This window comes from Falco naumanni, chromosome 2 (assembly GCF_017639655.2).
Source record: "Falco naumanni isolate bFalNau1 chromosome 2, bFalNau1.pat, whole genome shotgun sequence".
Taxonomy (NCBI): domain Eukaryota; kingdom Metazoa; phylum Chordata; class Aves; order Falconiformes; family Falconidae; genus Falco; species Falco naumanni.
The window spans coordinates 32,021,781-32,044,569 of record NC_054055.1 but is presented as its reverse complement, the minus strand read 5'-3'; the positions used below and the strand labels follow the sequence as shown (position 1 = coordinate 32,044,569).

Sequence of the window (22,789 nt, the reverse complement as noted above, 5' to 3'; positions counted from 1 at the left end):
ATTATGTAGCCTACCATGTAACGTTCCTGGTTTACTTCTAGCAAGTACCAGACTTGCAAAATGATCTGTTACAGAACCTCATTTTTTCTACCTCTGACTGAAACAAAGATGCAAATAAATTCTAATTTGGAGTCTGAAGCATGTTATGCTGGTCAGAAGAGTATTGCTTTTTTGATTAGTATCACTTAATACAAAAAAGTACACAGAAACATAGATAACATTTGGAACTACAGTGGTAAACCCTGAATTAATCCTGAACTAAAATCGTTAAACAAATATCTGTTAATCACACATTCCTTCATAATGTATTTCTGAGAAAGGGCAAGAAGGATTGGTCATCTTCACTAAAGTTGTGGGTTTGATCACACCAGTTCTTTCCCCACCTCCTCACACCAAGTAACTGAGCAATTTCTGCCAGATTTGTAAGTGGAAGGAAAGTAAGATTCTGCTAACACCACCTATTTGGCAGTAGGCAGCTGGATAATCAGACATGTATGTTATTTGATAAGTCAGTAAGCAATTAGGTCCAAGCTAGTCCTAGCAAATGCTGTCCTTCATGACACCACAGGGTTATAAGAGACAAAGGACATGAATCCACATGGAATCAGGCTTCATTCATCTGCTGTTTGCAGCACAATTTGTTTTATGTCAGAAGGTTAGCATTAATTCTATGGAGGATTTAAAAAATATGATAATGAATGCTGAAAGCATCACTGATCACTCTTTCAATTGCACCAACAAAACTGCATCCCACTTTTGCTCAAGACTGACGAAGCCTGAGGTTCAAAACCACAATCAGTGTGTCCTTCAGTTATACAGATTCCCTTACTGAAATAATATATTAGTTTCTTTAATATAAGGGCTCTAAATTCCGAGTGTACAGTAGGTCAGAACCCATTCATCTTAAATAGAATAGGTTTTTCCTGTAACTTCCTTCTACAAAGCACTCATATTCTACTTCTATAATTAGCAGGCTAAAACCCCCCAAACTGTAACATTTCTTAACACTAAAATAATACACTGAAGGAAAAAACCCAAACTACTATTATAAAAAGCACCCAAGGAAACACTTCTGATACTGACTTTTTTAAAACAAAAGAAATAAACATTATCACACCAAAAAATATCCATTAAATCCTGTCTGGAATTACCAGCAACAGTCAACGTAAGAGATACTCTCTCACCTTTCAAGATTTTCTCCATTATATATTGGCCCCAAAATATGAAAAACAGATTGAACTATCAGCCTGCCAATATTTATGTCTCATAAGTGATCAGTTTTCTCATTGCATTGCACAATGTAATGAAAGATAGACCAGAATCTGAGATTTCATACAGTCCATCTACCTATCCCAAATGTGTATCAGTTATGCCTTAAGGAATCTAAAACTTCTACAGTTCATTTGACCATTTGGAAGCTTGTTATTCAGTTATTTGTCACACAGACCACCTTAAAAGGCATAATCATTAAGCTCAACATCTGAATGATGTTTCATTAAGTTTTATACACAGAGTGTTTAAAGAAAATAAAAAGGAAAAATGGGAGGAAGTTTTTGCCACAAATTATGCTACAAAAGTTAATTCTAACAAGTTTATGTTGTTGAAACATTAGGCTGGAAGATGTAACTTTGGAACTTAATGCTAAATTAAACTAGCTTTTTAAGCCAAATGAGCAATTCAACTTAATTAAAATGAATATAATGTTTTTCTAATATTCTGCGACTCATATAAGCAACATTTCATTTGCCAGTATCATTTTTCTACCTATAGCTTTAGTTTTCTGTTTATCTTAAGAGCTACCAGCAAATACTAAGGTACTGCAAAATGGAACCAAACTTCTTCCTTTTGAGTAGAGCAGTACAGAACTCTCAATACAAATTCACACTCTGACCTTAACACCGACTCCTTGAGGAGGAGGAGATTCATCCTCCATATGGATTTGTGCTTGTGTCCCCCTGCAGAGAGAGAGCTGGTTAAAATAACCATATCATAATGCTGCAACAACGCTAACAATACACAATATTAAGCCAGAACTATTTGCACCCATGAGGGAGAAAACAACACACACAAAGCTCACTTAACTTTGGTTTTATATTCAATGTACAGTGATCAGTTAGACTCTGCTCTTCTGTATTCTTACTTACATAAGAAATCTTGGACAATTTTTTTTTTTTTTTTTAAACAAGTAACAAAATTAATCAGTGCGATTGGAAAGGAAGAAGTTTCATTAAACACAATACTCCAATGTCTTTTTATTGCAGGAAGAATAAATTTAGAACCTTGCTGACATAATTTTTCAAGACGTTTCTTTCAGTGAAGAAAAGCACATGCGTCAGAGCTTTCCATTTCTGGCTTAAGCCTTCAAATGCCCTTATTCCAGTTCCATTCTGAGAAGCAATGTTAGAAAAACATTTGGGTCTTTTCAGGTTTACTTAAAATTGTTAAAATAATCACTCTGCTTCAGAAAATATTGCCAACCCTGCAAATGACTTGTATAATTTTTATGACATGCATTATCAATAGAAACAGATTTTCAGATCAGATGTTTCTTCACAAATAAAATATGCACGACTCTACTATCCTTAAATTAGTTCCTAACATAAAGCCATGCAACTCCATTTTCAGTAAAACTGCAAAAATGAGTAAACAGCTCTGAAGCTGTGCAAGCTTCTTTTACTCAACAAGTGAGAAAGTTGTACATAATAATTTTCTTTGAGGTACACTGGTTCAGCCAAGGTTAAAAATCTGTTTATGTTTCATGTAAAATTAAATGCCTGCAAAATTCTGACTACAGGCAGAATAACATCCAACAAACAAGGTACCATTTTACTTAGTTACTTTTCAGAGGAATACCACAGAAAAAGAAGTATCAAATGTAGCTTTATAAAACTAACTTACTACTAAACATGCCTCTTACGCAAGACTTCAGGTCTTAAGACCTAGGCCAAGAATATAGAATATGTGAAATTAATATGATTTAAATATTTTTTTAAAATAATTAACATCTATAATAATTTACTGAATAAACAAAAATTATTTACTTAAATAAAATCCAAACAATTGCTGCAGCTTAACTATACTGAACATGCACACTGTTAAGCTTATGTTTTAACAAAACCCACAAATCTACATACACACATTGTATTTTATACACTTAGTCTGAGACATTACATGATAAATTCAGCTCGCGTGTGGAAGCCCAGCTACTCTCTTGTCCATGTTGACTTTGAGCTTAAGGCTTTCCAAATGGAAATAACTTGAAGCTAAGTTATATTCCCTTTTAACTAGGAAAGGCTAACGGGCTGATTCAGTTGCCCACACATTAGCACCTCCTGCTATCTGAGATGACCTTGGGGATCCCCAACACCAAATGGTGCTGGCAGATATGATATGCGACCTATAGGGTATCCATGCCATGCTGGAGCAGCAGCTAAGAACAGCAAGGCACACAGACATTTACCATGCTTTAGAACTTAACGGATATAGGGTAACAGTTAAGCTCTTGCTATTAAGCAATTTGTAATTTTCTTATTTTCTTCAACATACTTGTTCAAACAACAAGAATGCAACCAGTTGATTTTGTGTACACTATCTCTATTTAAACTAGAAACAACTCACCCAATTAAAGCCTGTGGCATGAGCACAGCCTGTCCAGAACTGTATTACTGAAGTTCCAAAACATTTAATTTCAAATACTTTAGTAGTCCTGTGAAACTGATTATCAAGGCTATCCAGTATTTTGCAGCATCAATTTCCAGCACTCACTAGCAATGCTGATATGCTACCCCAGGGGTCCTAAAACTATGGCTCGCGGGCTGGATATGGCCCCCAGGGTCCTCAATCCGGCCCCCGGTATTTACACACACACACACACCCCACCCCAGCCAGGGGTTGGGGGGGGGGGGGGTGGAACCAAGCAGCCGCAGATGACTGCCTGCCACTTCATCCACGCACCAGCCCCCTGGTTAAAAAGTTTGAGGACCCCTGTGTTATAAATTGAGACCACAATTGATCATAATCCAATTAAAATTTTATTAATTATAGCAAGTAGAATATGAGCAAAGACAGCGCTGGACGGCAGGGGAGTCTGCGCTCCGCCAACTGCCGCCCTGAGCAGTTTAAACAGTCCTTTTTTATACTCTTTACTTTCGTGTTTATGAAGTAGTGGAGGTGTTAACCCCTTACTCATATATCTTTATATGGGGTCGTCTGTCTTGTTTCTGTCTGGCGGTTATCTTCTCTTTTACAAGCAGCATCCTGGACATCTGGCGGTTATCTTATTTTTCACAAGAGGCATCCTGGATATCTGGCACCTAGTCTTTACATTATGCTTAACATAAATCTTAATAAACAATATCCTATTCCATAGTTTCTTACAATCCCCCCCCTTTTTTTTTTTTATCCTATTATTGTTTATTAGATACTACTTTCATTCTCGGCACTGCAAATAAACCTTTTTCCACAATCTTAACATTTATCATAACACTCACAAGGTAATACGTCACAATTACAATAGGCGTAGTTGGGTAATACATATAATAATAACATACAAAACCAAAACTTAAAAATAACACTTTTTCTTTAACACGTTCTCTCTTTTTTTTTTTTTTTTTTTTAATGCGTCACTATCATGGCTAGACTATAGGGATTTCGCATGCGCGGTCTTTCCAGATTTTTCCAGCACATTCTGTGGGGCTTTAAAATCGCGCATGCTCAAAGGTATACACGGACCATTCGCGTGATAAACAATGGCTACTGCGTGCCCAGATGAAGTCCCAAACCCCTTTCCCGAGCTTACCACTCCGGTAAGTCTGTTAATGGTAACATTCATGGCACTATGGCCAAATGACAGGTCCCCATTTTCAATGTAAGGTTTTTTCACCACCAGACCACCACGTCACCTGCCAGAGAAGAAAGGTCTAGAGTGGACATTTCGCCCTCTGAACATTCTGTAAGGTGAGTGTTCTCAAAACGTTTAACCTATATGGTTCATTAGAAAGAAGATCAAAATTTTATATATATATCTTTTTTTTTTTTTTTTCCTGTTGCTGTTTAGGCAGAGAGTGCGTTTTTCTGTTGTCTCACGTCAAGAACTTATGGCGGAGGTGAAAAAGTATAAAAGGCGTTTCCATATCGTCGTCTTTGCGTTCCTGGCGCTTGTTTTTATTGCTATTCTATTTTTTTTTTTTACTCAGCTTACATTATTATCTGAATTGTTAAGAGTTAATTGTTTCCAAATTCTTGTTGGCTATTAAAATGTTATTTTGTGTGTACATTTTGTCATACTACTCGCATTTGTTTAACGCCATCGGGTGAAACCATAATAACAAATTGCATGTTAGTTATAACGTGTTGAATTAATCTTATAAACATGGAACAACACATGGCAAAAACAATAAGGTGGCTAATCCACATAACAAATAAAATAGGATTCGTTTTACCCAGGGGCTCCCGAGAAGCCAGGAAAACAAGTCAATATTCGTCTTTCCAAGTTCAGAGGGGAACATGGGCTAACTTCCCTGTCTCTGATGTGATTTGTTTAACTACCTCACCATTGTCATCAATTTTCAAACAACAATTGGAAACATTTACTTTACCACAAACACCTCTTTCTTTGGCTAGCAGGTAGTCCAGAACCATCCTGTGTTGATAAATTGCATTTAACATCAAAAGCTTTAGCTGTTTGATTAGTAATAATTTCCAAGACAGCCTGTAGACGAATTATATGATTCAGATTGTAGATAGGTTCTCGAGCGCCGTTAATAAGTTCATTAGGATTCCAAGTTGCAGGTTTATAATACTGTATGATACGTTGGGGTGTCCATTCATTTAATAAATATTGGTACCCCCTCAATTCTTGGGAGTCTGGAAAAATCAACTTGCCACTGTTGCCCTGGCTAATTTTCAAACACATTTCACATCGCTGAGTCACCTGTTTTATTACAGTATACAAGTTCTGCCCTATCAATTTCTGATTTAGACTTTTATATAAATTATCAGCTCCCCAATGCATCTTATTATGTTTTATTACGGCTGTGGTCCATATTAAATTGGATGGTACCACTATACGACCATCCCTCAAATAAGTCCACTTATTTATTTTATCATTCATGTCCTGAATGACCTTTAAGTTTTCTTTAGAATAATTTGGCTCCTGATCTGTACTTACAGTTTGGATTTTACCGTCTGGTATTAAGGATAATTCCTTTTTTCCTACCTCCTCTACTACTTGTATGGCTTCATGGTCGGCCAGGCGGTTTCCAGTTTCCAAATCAGTGCCTTAATGGGCCATCTTACGTTCTTCCTTCCTGGACGACCCTCTTATAACAGAGGGGGCCCTTCCTCACATCAAGGTCTGGCATGGCACATGTCCCCACCGCTCAACGCCTACTGGGTTGCAGCCAGCAGCAGAGCTCAAGATCTTTCTTGGTGGCAAACACAGAGGCCAACCCAGTCTTGCCCTTGATTGTGGTAAGAGGCACTTGACCAACCTTATTCCTTGTACTTTGTTGTCAATGCAGAGTTTCATCTGCACATCCCATAACAAGTCACAGTCATGGTAAAACACAGATTTACATTAGTAGAACTACTACAGAGTGTATTTTATTTTAGTTTTTTTATGCAATATTCCCCACAGCCTTGCTGACCAAGGGATATTGTTTTACCTGAACTAGGCAGGCCTCCCGTTTATCATTTCTACTGTAACAGGTAAAGCATTTTTTTCCTTACCTGGAATTTACTTCCAGATATACCTGGTTAAAGATTTCTTTTACTTCAGGGAGGTCCTCTCTTCCACTTTTCTGTTGAATTAAAGATAAGCTCAACATTTTAGTCAATTGATCATTTTTAACTTTTGGTTTCATTTCCCCTTCTTTAAACGTCTAGATGTTTTAATAAATCTCTTCCCAACAAAGATTTTGGAGATTTTGGCATTCTTATTTGTTTTCTTAGTTTGTACTTTAAAGGTTTCAGGTTATTTTCCTGGCGGCCAGCAGCTCCCACAACTGTAACAAATTCTTTTCACTGAAGTTTAACACCAAATAAGTTGGTTTTATATTCACCAACTTTTCTACATCACGATTACCTTAGTAAGAATCAACTCGAACCTTTATCCAGTCCTATTCACAACTAACTTTCAAACATCTAAATTTCCCCATCAGAGATTCACCTTTACTCTCCTCAGACCCGCTGCCTGCCCTAGAGGGGCCGTTACCGGTCCTGTTGTGCTGCAAATGCTGCAGCAATTGGGGTGACATTGTCAGGTCCTTCTGCTCAATTGTCAGCAACAGCAATCCCCTCCTCCCCACCATCAGGAGGATTCGGGGCAGGAGATGCTGTTCCTGCTCTGCAGGTTACACAAGCCTGCCTCTGCAGCAGCACTTCTGTTTTAACTCTTTCTTACCCTGAATGCAAATCTGCTACTTGTTGCTTTAAGTCTGTGTTATTACATATCAGCCTTCGCAGGCAAATAGCAAACACCCTGCCATGCATTCAGCGTGACTCAGCCGCACCTTCGAGGGGGTACGGGGCTTTGTACAAACTCACCCCAATACTTTAACACTTTCACAGGGTTTTGTTTTTTTTACTCTCCACCCCCCCCCCCCGGCTTCAGATCTTACATACATTAGCACAAGTTTTTTATCTTACAACATGTTTCATTCTGGTTGCTCCATAGAAGGAACCACAACCTCCCCTCTGATCCTTTTGCATTGCTAATATTAAGGGATCTTGTGGAGCTAGGTTAATACCACACTCTTTTGCCACTCTGGGTGATTCCTCAGAGTGAAAAACATACCAGCATACATTACTTCATCCCATTTTTCCTCTCGCCTTAAAAATAACATTAATTTTAGCAAAACATTATAATTCAGTGTGCCGTTTAAGGGCCATTTTCTCTGTCCCCTAACTTAGACAGGGGCCACCACTGATTGCAGTACTTAGCCAAAGTTCTCTTATTCACGCTTCCCCAGCTGCCCCCCCCATTTCCTTCCAGTGACCTTTCTTACTATTATCTCAATCGCTATCCCAACCACAGAGACTCTAATTTCACTTACAGCTCTCTCTCTTATCCCAAGGCGTCCAAACCTTACAGTCAGGGCATTCAATTTCTTGTCGCCACCATACATATAATAATTCTTTACACCATATACACTTTAAAACATACAGAGGTTCACATTCACCCCTCGGATGTTCAAGACAATAACCACATACCAACATTTGTAATATACTGAATACAGAAATGTTCTCACATTTCCAGCATAAATGAGTATAACAATTATTAATAACCTTGTAATTATTAATTAAAAGGCCACTTTTCTCCACATTCCAACTTATAAAGCGGCCACCATTTTACAATATTTTATCAATGTTTTCCTATTCACATTTCCACCAGCGGATCCTCCAATATCCCTCCAGTGACTCAAAACACATCCTAACGGGCTTTTCTTTAAAATCCCACCACTCTGTTTTCTTCCCATTTTTCCAGCTTACACTCACAGAACACACTTATCACTTACAGAATTACTACTTACAAAATGCAACACACAGGTATCTTTTTACAGCAACACCAAGAGCTCACTATTATTTTCAAAAATATAGCCGAAATCACAGTAACAATTATCAAAGTCAAATTCCACATTCCATAAATCCGGTAACCAAAATAAGCAACACTGCAGCTTGAAAACAATGAATATTCCATTAACGCCTATACATATTCATTACCTGAACCCGCCTACCCTCTCTTCGTATGCTAATTAGCTTATCAGTCTTTCACGCTTGTGCAGATTCTTCCAAAAATTGTGGGCCGGGGTCTTTAGAATGTGGGCCGTGGTCTATGGGAGGAAGGCTGTAGGTCTTCCTCATGGTGTACTTTTCACCTTTTGCTCATTTGCAGTGTTCTTATCAGTCTAAGGTAATTTATGCCCTTGCTGGCCATCTGCTTTTCTTGCTTAATTATTTCTTTTACCCTTATCTGTCCTCTCCTGCTGAAGTGTTCCGCTAAAGTTTTTCCCATTATTTTGCCACAAACTGAGTTTTGAGGAGCGCTTGCCCTAAAGGTTGTCTGGATTTACCCCAGAGTACAGCTGAAGGGCTTTCCTCAGTCGTTCCAGCCACTCAGTGGGGCTCTCATCTTTTTTTTTTTTTTTTTTTTTTTCATTTCATTACATGCTTTATTGATATTCTGGCCACGGGGTACTGCTTCTCTAATCCCCTGAATTACTATAGTTCTCAGGTCCTGCATATGAGTTCTATGCACCGGATCCTGATTATCCCAATTAGGTCTTTGGAGTGGCCATTTAATATCTGCTTGGGGTCCCTGGGTTTCCTTGGTAGTAAATAATTGACAAAGGATAGATCGCATCTTATCCCAAGTATAAAGGTTTGGTCCCAGAAATTGATCTAATCTTTCTGCCACTCCGAGTGGGTCCTCAATTAAGTTTCCCATCTCGGTCCTTTTAAAATCTCGTAGGTCAGCCGAATTTAGAGGCACAGAAATATATCCGGTCACAGGTTGAGGTCCCCCCATGGGTATTTCCCTTAGGGGGTATATTTGAGCTGCCCCTTTTTGACTTCTAGTTACGCGTTTAGGAAGAGGGGGAGACCCTTGTTCCGACTCTGGTGGGGGAGTGGGCGCTCTGGGGACCTCTGCAGGAGCAGGAGGAGGAATGTAAGGAGGGGGGGTTAGAAGGGTTTCGTCTAACTCTCCCTTCTTTTTCTTTTGTTTAGTTTTTTTATTTCATTCAGCGGGTAAAGTCTAGCTCCCGGTTTTTTAGCCACACCTCCGCATATTGACTCCCCTCCGGGTTAAGGGTTTTTTTTATTATTAACCCAGAGGTTTAATTGCTGTCTTACCCAATCTTCTTCTGACCCATAGACTGGCCAAAAGACATTTTTAGAAATCTTCTTCCCTCCCCATATCTTAGTACAATATTCTATCACTTTCTGCTTATCTTTCCCTAGGGTTCCAGGGAAATATCTCCAATTGTCCAAGATATATGCCAGAGGGGTATTCTTAGGTACAGTGGGTACCCTTCCCATGGGAGTCGAAGGCTTGCTGCCCTTCGCCCCCATCTTCTGGAATATCCACAAACATACACTCACTCGCTCCCCTTGTTCCTGGCCCAGTCCCTCGCGGGAGATGGGAAACGCAGTACTTAAGAGTCCACACTCGCTTGGTTCAGTATATCGAACCTCTCACTCGTTATATTCCAGGAAACCCAATCCCGCCCGAACGGCAAACCTTGCGAACAAATTCGCAATATACTTACGCGTCCTGCGTCTTCGTCCGGACTCCCGTGCACAGAATTTTTATGGGATTTTAACGGTTTCTCCTTTGCTCATTATTCTAGAATTTAGGTTCGTCGGTAAGGTTGGAGTAAGCTGTTGGTCGCGGGGCCGCGAAATGTCGCGGGGCGCCTCCCCGGAGGACCAAAGCCCACTGTTCCTTATCCGAGTCACGGCACCAGAAATTGTTATAAATTGAGACCACAATTGATCATAATCCAATTAAAATTTTATTAATTATAGCAAGTAGAATATGAGCAAAGACAGCGCTGGACGGCAGGGGAGTCTGCGCTCCGCCAACTGCCGCCCTGAGCAGTTTAAACAGTCCTTTTTTATACTCTTTACTTTCGTGTTTATGAAGTAGTGGAGGTTAACCCCTTACTCATATATCTTTATATGGGGTCGTCTGTCTTGTTTCTGTCTGGCGGTTATCTTCTCTTTTACAAGCAGCATCCTGGACATCTGGCGGTTATCTTATTTTTCACAAGAGGCATCCTGGATATCTGGCACCTAGTCTTTACATTATGCTTAACATAAATCTTAATAAACAATATCCTATTCCATAGTTTCTTACACCTGTGTTACCAACTTCTTGGCCATCCTTAGCCTACACTCAGCCCCCAAGAGAATAACTACTAACTGTGTATTTTCCAAATTAAATTCATGTAGAAATCTGTTATTTCCTTCCTCAAGCCACTGGATACATAACTGACACCCATGACTCTTCAAGTTCCAATATTTCAATTCAATTGCTTCTGTTTAGACAAAAGCATAATTTGACTTTGAAAAGCAGTTTATTTGTTAGCATAAAGAAAAATAACATTAGGATCTAACCATCTCAGGTACCTAACAAAAGGTTCTCCAGCCCACTACTTTTCAGAGTCCCACAGACATGCGGACAGTTCTGCCCTAAATTTTCAAGGCCAAAGATCACTTATACGTCATCACAATTCAAAAAGTTATAACAAGTTTTATCTTATATATAACTAAGAAAAAATTGTTGCAGCACTATCAGAACTAGCCAGCTGCACCAAGGCTTTTACCACCACATACCACATTAACGTCAATAAGTAGTTCCCACACCTCACCCTGGCACGGCCACCAATCCCCCACAAGGTTTCAACAGTTCATCTACTGTCCAGGTTGTTTCTTCATCCTCTTCAGGCCAGGCCACCCTGCTTCTTGCCTCTCCTACATCCAGGGCACTCTCTCTGCTTCCTCCAGGTCTCTCTTCATCCAGAGGTCCTCTTCCATACCCCTTACAGCTATTTAACTACTTAGCAGGAACCAGCCACAGCTGCACCTTATCCACATCAGCCAACCCACCGCCCCTGAAGCCAGCCCACAGCTATATATTATCAATGTTAATTAACCTGCCTTCATTTCTCTATAACTCCTCTACAATTCGCCTACAGAAAGTCACCTTGCAACTCCATTCTTCAGGCTGTTCTGCAAACATAGACACCTTATTTCTAAGCAGCCCTATAGGAGTACATAGGATGGCTCAAATGACACCAATTTATTCTTCCATTCAAACTCACGTATTCTAATAGAAGTACATACTGATTGCCACATATCTGCATCTGCAAAGGTGTTCTTTCTAAAAACCTGTAATTGATTTAAGAGTAAATATTCACCCTGGGATCCTGAAAATGCAGACAGACACAAAAAAAATCAAAATCATTAAGCCTACAAATAATTCTTATCCGTATACTGCAGGAGCGGTCTGCAAACTGGGACCATGCGCGGCAATCAGTTAGCTGAGGGGAATTTGCTCGAGCTTGTCTAGACAACAATTAACATGATGAGGCATGTTTGCAGAGCACAGGGGGGTGGGGGGCGGATGGCGCCAAGGAAAGATAACACCTTGTTGTTAATTGATGGCAGTTAACCACCAATCAGAGATTGCCTAGTATGCAATGCTTAGCTTCAAGAACCAATCTGTTTAAAACGCGCAGCTTCTGAAAGTCTATAAAACCTCGTGCTTCTGTACAATAAATTGACATTTGCTTGCATCAAGCTGCGTCCCGTCTCTTCATTCGCCGCAAATTGGTGACCCCGACGTGATGCGTTTAAGGATCTAACGTGAAGGGCTCTCGAATCGCCTATCTGAGCGACATGCAGCGAATCCCACAGAACTTTGAATGATCTGCTGAAAGGAAGCAGGAGCCGGCCAGAAATCCCTCCGGAGTTGAGAGGTGAGCTGTGGGAAATCCGTAATGGGGAACCAGGGTTCGTCCCCAGAAAGAGACGTATATGGACTCATGAAGGGCCTTCTAGTCAGATCAGGGAGTCCGTGCCTCAGTTTCCTCAAATGGTGACCCCTATGGTGGTGTTCCGAAGCCTTGGAAGAATAAGGACGGAACTGGTCGATAAAAAAGACAGCTCGTGAAGAGGGCTGTGTTCCGGAGGAGACGGCTTGGCTGAACGATCGTCTGGCTGTCTGGACCAGGCAGGCAACCTAAACCCCGAGGATAACACCTGTATTCATCGAGACAGGTGAGCAGCCAAGAAACTTTAGAGACTTTGAAAGAATGAAAGTGTGCACATACAGCAGCCAATTGTATGATGCTGCCGCGGAGGGGAGCTCCGTGTCGGGAATGCATTTAGCATCTTGGTGGCAAATTCTGACTACTCTTTGCCAAGTGTGGACTAATTCTACTAACGGTGCTAAACCAGAGGAAGCTGTAAATTCCACCGACAGCGCGACTCTTCTCAAGACACAGTCAGCGATGGCGATTCCGTCCACACCTCCTCTGCCCCCAAAGCTTCTGTCACTGATTGCAGCGACCCTCACAACACAGGACCAAGCACGGGAACAGGGCAACTCGGACAATGATTCCATTGACACTGATAAACCTTTTGATCCAGGTCCCATAGATCTGGAAAAGGAGCTAGACCTTTCCCCCTCCCCCTCGTCTCTCCTAATGCATTGATTGTACTTCTGGGGAGGGTGAAAGGGAGTCTGAGGGATTGGTGGCAGGAATGCAAGTGGGAAACACTTAAGTGATGGGTTTTGGGAGTCGCTATGGCATGTTCAGTATTTTGTCAGACAAATCAACCTGCAGAGTGGCAGCCTGTGCAATACGAGGCTGTTAAAGAGTTAAGCAAAGCAGTGCGGGAAGGGAGGATTCATAATACATTTGCTATGTCCCTTCTTGAAGTGATGGCAGAGCCTTATACGCTCACACTGCATGATTGGAAGTCATTGCTTTGTATGGTACTAACTGATACAGTATATGATGTGGTTATTTGATTTTTGTGAGCTACGTGTAGTGGCCTTGACTGAAAACCTTAATCGGGGAATTGCTGTTAACTATGAGCAGTTGGCTGGAGAAAATAACTGTGCCGATTCTGTGACTCAGGCAAGGTATCCCAGGGACAACTGTTTGCAAATGAATGAGATGGCTATTAAGGCAGTCCGGATGCGGGAGTCTTGCAGGGTCCTAGAGAGTCACTAACTTTAATACTAACTTGATTGATTGGCTTCAGAATATTTTGCAACAAGTCGAACATCAGGAAGCTCAAGGGATGCTTTTAAAACAACTAGCTGTGATAATGCCAATGAAAATTGTAAATGGGCAACTTTCACAATCGCAACCCCAACATGTGTCAAATGATTGTAACGCAGAACTCACAGCAGACTGTAATTCTCAGGCTGAGTTCTGGAATGCAGCATAACAGATTTTTGCTTCTCTAATCTCTTCTGTAAGAACAGTACACGCTTTTAACTTGCTTAGTAAATTAGGCTGCTGGCTTGCTAAACAAAGTAATACTACAAATAATATTTTTTTTTTTCTGGCTTATTAACAGATGTTGATTCTGCCCATCATATGTTGCTACAGAACCGAGGTGCTATTGATTTTTATTATTAGCACAGGGACACAAGTGTGAAGACTTTGATAGGATGTGTTACGTGAATCTGAGTGACCACTGTGAATTAATTTACAAAAGTATACAAAACTCAAAAGCCTTAAAACAAAGATCTGCAACAGAGCCAGGGGCGGGATGCCTTTGGTCTCTTCTCACGGCTGGGAAACTTTGGGCCATGACTCAAAAGTATTACAGGATTTATTATAATTATCTTTAACCACCTTAGTGACGTTTGCCTTAGGTCTCCCATGCTTTTTTTTCTGTATCCAGTGTTTAGTTGATTGTAACATAAAGCAGGTCATGGTCACCCAGCTACATACACCCTTTGCCTCCTTGCAACTAACAAGCAAAAAAGGGGAGGATAGAGAATGTCTGAGGAGATATACAGGAGAGGAAACTGGAGAATATTTGACCTAACAAGAGATGAGAGAACAGCTAGGTATTGTGAAGGAGAATAGGAAAGATAAACATGGTTATCTAGTGTTTAATGGGTGTCTGCACGCTTGTAGAGATATATAGCTATGTAACTGCATGAATGATTCCTGCCCTGAGCCTGGTGGAGCATACAGCTGCGGTTTGCGTCCGGGCTCAGAGATGTAAATAGGGGCTTCTCTGTTATGGTAAAAGTGTTTCTCTTTGCATAAAAAAGAGAGGGAATGAAGGGAATGACCCCAGAGGTATGTTCAGAGAAGGCATGCTATGTTTTGAACTTTTTGACTGAGCCAGTTCTTGTTTGGTGTGCCCTTCCACCTATGTATAATGTTAATCCAAAAGAAGATGATACTGTTTACACTTTGAATGTCGATAATTGTCTTTCTGTAGATGTTAATGTAGTGGGAGGCTGTGATGGGAACGTGTCGCAGCCGTTCTTCTCTTATCCGGAGTAACAGCAGGGAAAGCATTAAAGAGTTAAATCACGTTGTTTGGTAGGCAGTTAAGAATGTGAGTCAAAATTGCCACTGCTTTTTGTTGTTGGTTCAAGGACATGGCTGTGAGGATTTTGATGGTAAGTGCTGCGTGGATTTTAGGCGCCCCATGGCAACAACATGGTATCAAAATCTGAGAAAATGTCAGCCCTTTTTGGCATCCATTCACTCAATTGGCAGTATTGTTTGTTTGCTATTGCCTTGGTTGCTGTCATGTTTGCAAGAGCCCTGCAGAACATGGCAAACCTGGTACTAGCTGCTCAAAAACAAAAAGGGGAAATTGTAAAATTGTATGGAATAGAGACAGTGGGTTATTTTGACACTGATAATGTCTCAGTTGCTTTTTTATTTGTTCTATTACTTATACCTTGTTTTTACTTGTTCGGTTCCAAAGGTTCTTTTTGTGCAACAGGAAGGGGGAGATGCAGGAGCGGTCTGCAAACTGGGACCATGCGCGGCAATCAGTTAGCTGAGGGGAATTTGCTCGAGCTTGTCTAGACAACAATTAACATGATGAGGCATGTTTGCAGAGCACCGGGGGGGGGGGGGCGGATGGCGCCAAGGATGGCGCCAAGGAAAGATAACACCTTGTTGTTAATTGATGGCAGTTAACCACCAATCAGAGATTGCCTAGTATGCAATGCTTAGCTTCAAGAACCAATCTGTTTAAAACGCGCAGCTTCTGAAAGTCTATAAAACCTCGTGCTTCTGTACAATAAATTGACATTTGCTTGCATCAAGCTGCGTCCCGTCTCTTCATTCGCCGCAGTATACCTTTAAAATACTAGTGATGGTTCATACCTGCCTACTCATAGGAATTTTGCCTCCATAAAAATAAAAATTGTACACACAGAGTAAAGCAAAGAAAAAACAGTATTTTAATCAAAAATTAAAAAGATAAAACCCTGTATATTTGAGTACTTCAGGTAGAGAAGAAAAACATACCCTAGCTATTTCAGACAAGTTATTGAGGTTCATCTACTAAATTTTATAATATGTGTATAATTGCTAAGAATTGGTAGCCACATTTTTCTTAAAAAAGTGTAATTCTTACTTTAGAAAGTAAAAAAGGTAGGCATGAAATATTTCTAATGTATTAAAACTTCATATATATTTTCACTAGCTGTGTTTCCAAAAAAATTCTAAAGTACAGATCAAAAGGAGAAAACTTCATTGTTGTAAATATCCATTTCTTGAGGAAGTGCACAGCATTTTAATACAAAAATATTTATATTAAACCTTCACAAATCTCTTGTCTGAAATCCAAGTACAATTAAGAATCTGGACAGCATACTCTGGCAGTCTGAGTTTAGGTCTTGGAATTTGAAAGTTCTGACCCTGGTTTCAGTCCAGCCATGACATGTCTCTGGGTAAGGCATATACGTATGCTTCTGCCGTACAGATAAGATTAAGGAACACAAATACTAGTTTTAATAGCCAAGTTCTATTAGCAGTCTAAAACCATTTAATCCTAAATATTTAAAGAGGTTCACTGACTCATTCAAATATAAACATTCTCCTAGACACTCTCTCTCTAGGAACTTGGCAAACAAACAAAAAACAGAACTCCACTTGGTATTTCCTCCCACTTAATTTGAGCATTTATGCATCTCATCTGCTGAATCAAAGGTCTGTCTGGAGCTTCTTCCCCAAGGAGTCTAACCACAGGCTTAGGAAAGATTAGGAGGAAAAAAATCACGGAAAAAAGGAACCTAACCTTCTCTGATATTCTTGATTTCTCAGCAGTTCCCTAGCAGAGTAGTAATGAAATGATACCAACTTGTCCAAGTGATCTAGCAGGAGAGGACAGACCAGTAATACTGTTAACAGTTAATACCTATTGAACAGGTCACACTCCCTTTCTAGGAAGACTATTTTCATAATTATCTTCCTTCTTCTTGTACAGTAAAATGTCACTATTCCATCCAGTGCTGAAAATAAATTGACAGAATTCAGCTCTTGTCATTCATTCTTCCATTGATGCAGCATTTTCCATTACCAAGAAATTGCAGACCTTGAGAAACAGTAAATGGTTGGTTGAAAAACTGTTAAAACTCCATCTAAAGCGTAGTCTCCTCTCCCTCCCTTCTTGCTTTCTCACACCAGACTGTGACTTTTCTTCTGATGCAAGTTCCACTGGCTGCCTACTAATTGCAAGAGCAAATCTACATGCAGTTTAGAGGCTAGATCCAAGAAACTCTGACAGGCTGGAGTATTTACAGTCTGAAAGAGTGAATCCTTGACCTTGCAAGGTAGGTAACTGCTACAGAAATCTCTAATTGAAATTATCTGAGATAAAACAGCTTTATTGTCTCAATATCCAGAGACAAAACTTGAGTGAAAACATCCTGTCAGATGCCACCTCTCTTTTGCATCATATCCAGTTTCATTTGTTGGCTCCAGGGATGGACCTCAGCTGAAGTTTTCAGAGGTTCATCTATAGGCAGGATGCTGTAGTTGAGCTGCATGCTTGAAACCTATTCACAAAGGCCTTTATTTCAGTAACATCATCAGCCTCAAAAGGAAATTGGTTGCCAAAAATGAAAGCAGTGAAGGATAAGATGCAAACAACACACAAAAGAAAACATGGGCACAAGAAAAGCAAGGAAGACAGTGAGAACACTGTGTCGTTACCCTTGCTTAGCACCATCCTTCAATACAGATTCAATATGTCTGCAATAAAGAGCAAATACAATCAGGGAAAAACATTTTGGAAGAAGTGAGAAGACAGGAAAGAAAACAGAGGGCATGATTTTTCAACTCTCCAACGGTTTAAAGGTAAGTGTTAGGGTCTGGTGCGAAATTTCTGCCCTAAGCGATAAAAATGCTTTGAAAAAATCATATGTAGATTCCTGGGACACCCTTCCCTCACCTCCAGAAAAACCAGCCTTGGGGTTTTGGGTTAGCAAGACAAATTTGACTAATTTGATTTTAGAAAAATCATAGATGATGTTCTAAAAGTCCTATGAGTATAACACACTACTCATATTAAGTTTCTTTATTTCTCCAATTCTTATCCCAATTAGTTTTGTCCCACTTAGAACTGCTGTCTATCATCATCATTGATGTAGAATGGCATATTGTTCACCAGCAAGCAACAAGAATAGAAGTGACTGGAAAAAAAAATGCATCGTCACCCACCAGAGGAAAAATGTTCAAAGAAGCAGAAAGAAAAAGATCTCAAATTCTTTTCTCATTCTACAAGCCCTTCAGTCACCCTGAAAAAATAATGTCAAAGCTTTGGCTATCCAGCTACTTGGCTGAAAAAACACAAAGATTTTGAATAATGTGACCAACAACTAATAAGGAAGAGAAACTACATAACAAACAACTAATGAAAGCCAGAAATACAAAGACCAGAAAATGAAGTTTACACTAAAATTATGCCTCTAATAGACCTACTGAAATGTCAAGGTCAGCAGCTAAAAAAGCCTGATAAAGAGGTGTCAATCAAAAAATATTTTCACTTAAAAATATTTATACCTCTTTCTACAAGTGCAAAAATACCTTTTGAAGGCAATCAAGTGTTTCGGATCATGGCAACAATGCAAGAACTACCTTCAATGCTGAAAAGCATTATAGGAGGCCGCTGGAGTCATTTTCACATAATTAGTAGTTTACTTCTGCAGTAAAAGAAAAAAATATAATGAGCATTATCACCAGACCTTGAAGTGTATTAAAATAATCAAACATTTTGTTAGACAGTCTCTTGGGAACAGAATGTCATTCTTCTATCTACATCTAACCTAATGTGACCTAAATCTAACCTGAGATGCTGACAAAAAACATTTGTTCACATTTTTTAATGTGGCTGATCCAAGATTTTCAGAAAATTACCTTGAAAAGCTGTCTCTTTGATGAATTGTTAGCCAAACTCTAAACACACTTCAGTTCCTGTAATCCATATATACACATAAACATACTAAACCACAACTGGAACAATTGTTAGCTCTTCTTTATTTTAAATGCTACATAAAATTTAATTTGCCATATAACTGATTTGGCAGAATTGAAACTTGTACTTGTTCTTAATTTTGACCTTCTGACATGAGAGTTAAAGGAATCAGCTTTAGGGAAATAAAAGTATTCCAAAGATTTCCTTTTAGAAGAACTTTTAAAAAGTGTTAATGTAACAGAGCAAAATAATTCAAAATAATGCAATAAATATGTGAAAGAAACAACTATTACATTTGTATAAACTTAAAGAATCTTAGTACAGAAAATATTAAAGCTTTAAGAATTTAAGAAACACTAACAGGCCATGAAATTGTTCAGGATAAACCATGTACAAGCTTTGCATATTAGGTGTCATTGCACCCGCATTTGGGAGCCTGACTGGACATCAGTTCAATGCCACAGGAAGAGCATGTCTGGAAAGACCCCTTCTGTTATCATGTAATCATAGTTACTATATTGCATTTAAGAGAAAAACAGCATGAGAATGCACGCATTTTGTTAAGCCCCCTCTCAAGAGATCTCACCTAGCCTAAACTGTTAGCAGTCTGCAGTTACCTGATCCAGCCAAACACTGAGCTGTCTAGCTGATGGATCTTTGACCTCACAATCTGCTCTAGCTGTTAAAGAAGAAATATTCACAGGTTCTACACTTCTAACACTGTCTTAGATGTCCAAGGAAGGTCATTGTAGCCTCATTTAGACTAAAAGCTTTAATTTATAAAATGTAACCTCTAAAACATTCTAAAACCTAATAACCCCCCCAGACATTACTAAACCACATGGCTTTCTTTTCTACATTCCTTGCCTGCTTCCACTTAGCATGGTCTTTCTGCATTGGAGCCTTCGTCCATGATAAAGGGCTCCTGCCTACAGCTAAAAGGGCTACACGTTGGGTCACCAAGAGAAGAGTTTTTGACAACGTCTAGCACGGTTCCAGCATGAATCTGGCTGTAGTTTATGCTTCCCTAGAACACTGGGCACTTGCGAGAGCACTTACCATGAACCCAAAATGCAACACCTGGGCAGGTGGGAGGATGGTGCAATCTTTCCCTGACACAAAGTCAGAATTCACCTACGTATATACATAAACGCATACCTAATATGAAGATATACACACACATAACAGGTATTACATACCTGGAGCTGAGAATTCTGATAGTTTAAATTTTTATAGTTATAGCTGTCTGCATAGAAAGATACAGAAGAGAGAACTACAACAGCAAATAGAATGTGTATATGAAAGAAAAGTTCACCCATTTCCTCTGTGACTAAATGACTGCACAACTGCCCATTTGGGTATGTATTTAACAGCCTTCCGATACTGGAACTGACCAATGTTAAGTGGCAAGACCACTGGATTAGACATAACACATAGAGGTTTCCCAATTCTTAAAAATTAATTAAGAGACAAAATGTTATTCTTTGTGGTGCAAGTTTAAGCATCTAGTATTAAATCTACCTGCTGCAATAGCTTCCACCAAACTGCAACAGACCATACGCATCACGGTTATTTTACCTCAGCTTTACCACTCAGTGGTCTTACCACTATTCTTGTTTTCACTTACATGATTAAAGAAGCTTTAAAAAACAGCTGCCTATAACTAACTCAGAAATGTTTTTTGTCAATTTTCAGTTTACAGCTGCATTTTCTCTCATATTTTTCTTTGCTTACCCATCCTTTTCCTAGTCTTTATTCCCAGAATCCTTTTTGAGATGGGTAAAAGTTCTTTTCAAAAGACCTTTCTCATTTTTTTGGATATAAATTCCAAATAGATTCTACCTTTGGCATAAAACAGCTTCATACCTCCTCTGCTTCCAAGGCCCTCAGGACTCCAGTACAACTAACATCGCTAATTAATCCTCTTGATTTTTCAAAGTTAACCCTTCTAAAACTGGGAATTTCAAACCTGTCTCTGTTTAGTCCTCTAATTTATTCCCATTTATTTAATCTAATTAAAAATGAGATCCAAGATCACAAGCTGACGAATAAACCGGCTCTCCTCAGAATTTTTTACAGTATCGACTGAAAACAAGTCTGAAGCAATTCAGTGCTTATTTGGCAAGCTTACAGCAGTTGTATGTAAGAACTCGATCTCTTTATGCCCTTCCCAAATGATGCTGTTACCTGTATCTAAGAAAGAAATCCACCTGTGACATAATCCCTGAGAGTACCTCTAAGTAAGCAATATCCTTATCCAAATACAACTCTTGTGGTCTATGGCAGACACCATCAAAAGCTCTTCAAATTTTGCTTTCTCTAAGCAATGATATGCTTCAGGGGTTTTTTATTCACACAATCTCTTCCTGTTACTTTACAGTCCATCACACCATTCACATCCTGTGTCATTCTGTCACATTTATTTCTCATGCCTGGACAGTATTAGCTCTCCTACCCCACATCCAGCAGGGTCATGATTTCTACATGCTTCCCTCACACCACGTCTACTTTCACATCCTTCAACGTAAGCGCAGCCCACACGGCTCCCGATGGTGCACAGCCACCACTGCTGAGGATGCACGGCCACCACCGCCTGCACACCTTGCTCCACTCGTAATCTCCAGTAAACTCTCTGCTGACTGTGCCCTCTCTTTTCATCACCAATGCTAGAAATTTTGTCTCCACGAGAAAATACAACGCAACCTTCCCATCTCCCACGCATGAACAACCCTTGGTGTCCCAAGTATTCTTTCTCATCCTTAAAGCCGTAACTGGCCACCCGGCCGAGCGCACCGAAGGTACTGCCTGGCCCGCACACCTGCCGACAGGGCTCTCCCATGCGACGCAAATTTAATTCGCCGCCAGAGGCTGCAACCCCCGCGTTATCAGCCATTTATACACCAGGTGCCAGAGGAAGACGCCCCAGGCGAACGCAGCACGAGCAGAGTAGGCGACAGCGCTCTTCCCCGCCTATGGCCCCGGGCGGGGTGACCGAAGAGCAGCCTAAGGCCGGGCGGCCTCCTCGGCCTCTCCCCCACAGCGCAGGCCTCCCCGCGCAGGCTGCCGCAGGCCCCGGGCCCGGCACACCCAGCAGGCCGCCGGCGGCCCGGCCCGCCCCGCCCCGCCGCAGGGCCGCAGCCAACGCTGCCGGGCGCCGGCTGGGAAGCACCGCCCGCGCTCCCCGCCCCTTCCCCGTCAGCGGCTGGCGCGGGGCGGGAACGGAGGCCAGACCCCGCGCGGCGGTCCGGCCGCCGCTCTCCTCAGCGGGGCGGCGGGCAGGGCTCCGCCAGCGCGCAGGGCGGGGGGCGGCGGCGGCAGCGATCCCCTTCCTCGGCAGCTTACCTTCCCCGCGGGCCGCGGCTCGTCCTCCCCCCAGTGAGACAAGAGAAGGCGTCGCCGCGCATAGGCGCCTCCTCGGGCGGGAAGGGAGGGAGGGTGGGAGGAGGGAAGGGGGTTAGCGCCTCCCAGGGATCCACCTACTGCAGCGGCAGCTTGGGAAGCGGCCCGCCGGGCGCGGCGTAGGTAGGGCGGCTGGGCAGGCTGCCCCGCGGGGGCCGGCCCTGAGCGCCAGCCGTTTGCTGTCTGCCGGAGAGCGCTTCCCTGCTGCTGAGCTGAGGCGGAGGGGCCGCGGGAAGCCCTGCGTGCCTGCTCCGGCAGGGCCTGCCCCGCCTGGGGCTGGGGCTGCCCTGGGGAGCGCTGGGAGCCCCCGCCGCGTTACACCGAGCCGCGGCCGCGGCCTGGGCCTCAGCACCTGGGGCCGCAGCACAGCGAGAGGCGCGTGGTCGCAGGCGGCTGTCAGGGGAGTGTCAGT

General features: G+C 41.3%; 1 protein-coding gene across 13 annotated transcripts in view; it reads right to left on the bottom strand.

Annotated features, from left to right (window-relative positions):
* The window catches only part of LOC121083434 (RCC1 and BTB domain-containing protein 2), a 46,732-nt gene extending 24,322 nt beyond the window's left edge, over window positions 1-22,410 (bottom strand). Inside the window, exons 1-4 of one of the 13 annotated variants that reach the window (XM_040583851.1) lie at window positions 22,321-22,410; window positions 18,591-18,706; window positions 16,921-17,097; window positions 1,892-1,955 (exon numbers count right to left, since the gene is read on the bottom strand). In XM_040583851.1, coding sequence (XP_040439785.1) covers window positions 1,892-1,955; window positions 16,921-16,964 — 108 coding nt within the window. In that variant the 5' untranslated portion in view covers window positions 16,965-17,097; window positions 18,591-18,706; window positions 22,321-22,410. Of the gene's footprint in view, window positions 1-1,891; window positions 1,956-2,898; window positions 2,940-11,337; window positions 11,357-16,800; window positions 16,898-16,920; window positions 17,098-18,590; window positions 18,707-20,037; window positions 22,031-22,320 lie in introns of those variants that run through there. The other 12 variants (XM_040583852.1, XM_040583858.1, XM_040583857.1 and 9 more) reach the window with 12 other exon arrangements.
* Between the last annotated feature and the right edge of the window lie 379 nt (window positions 22,411-22,789).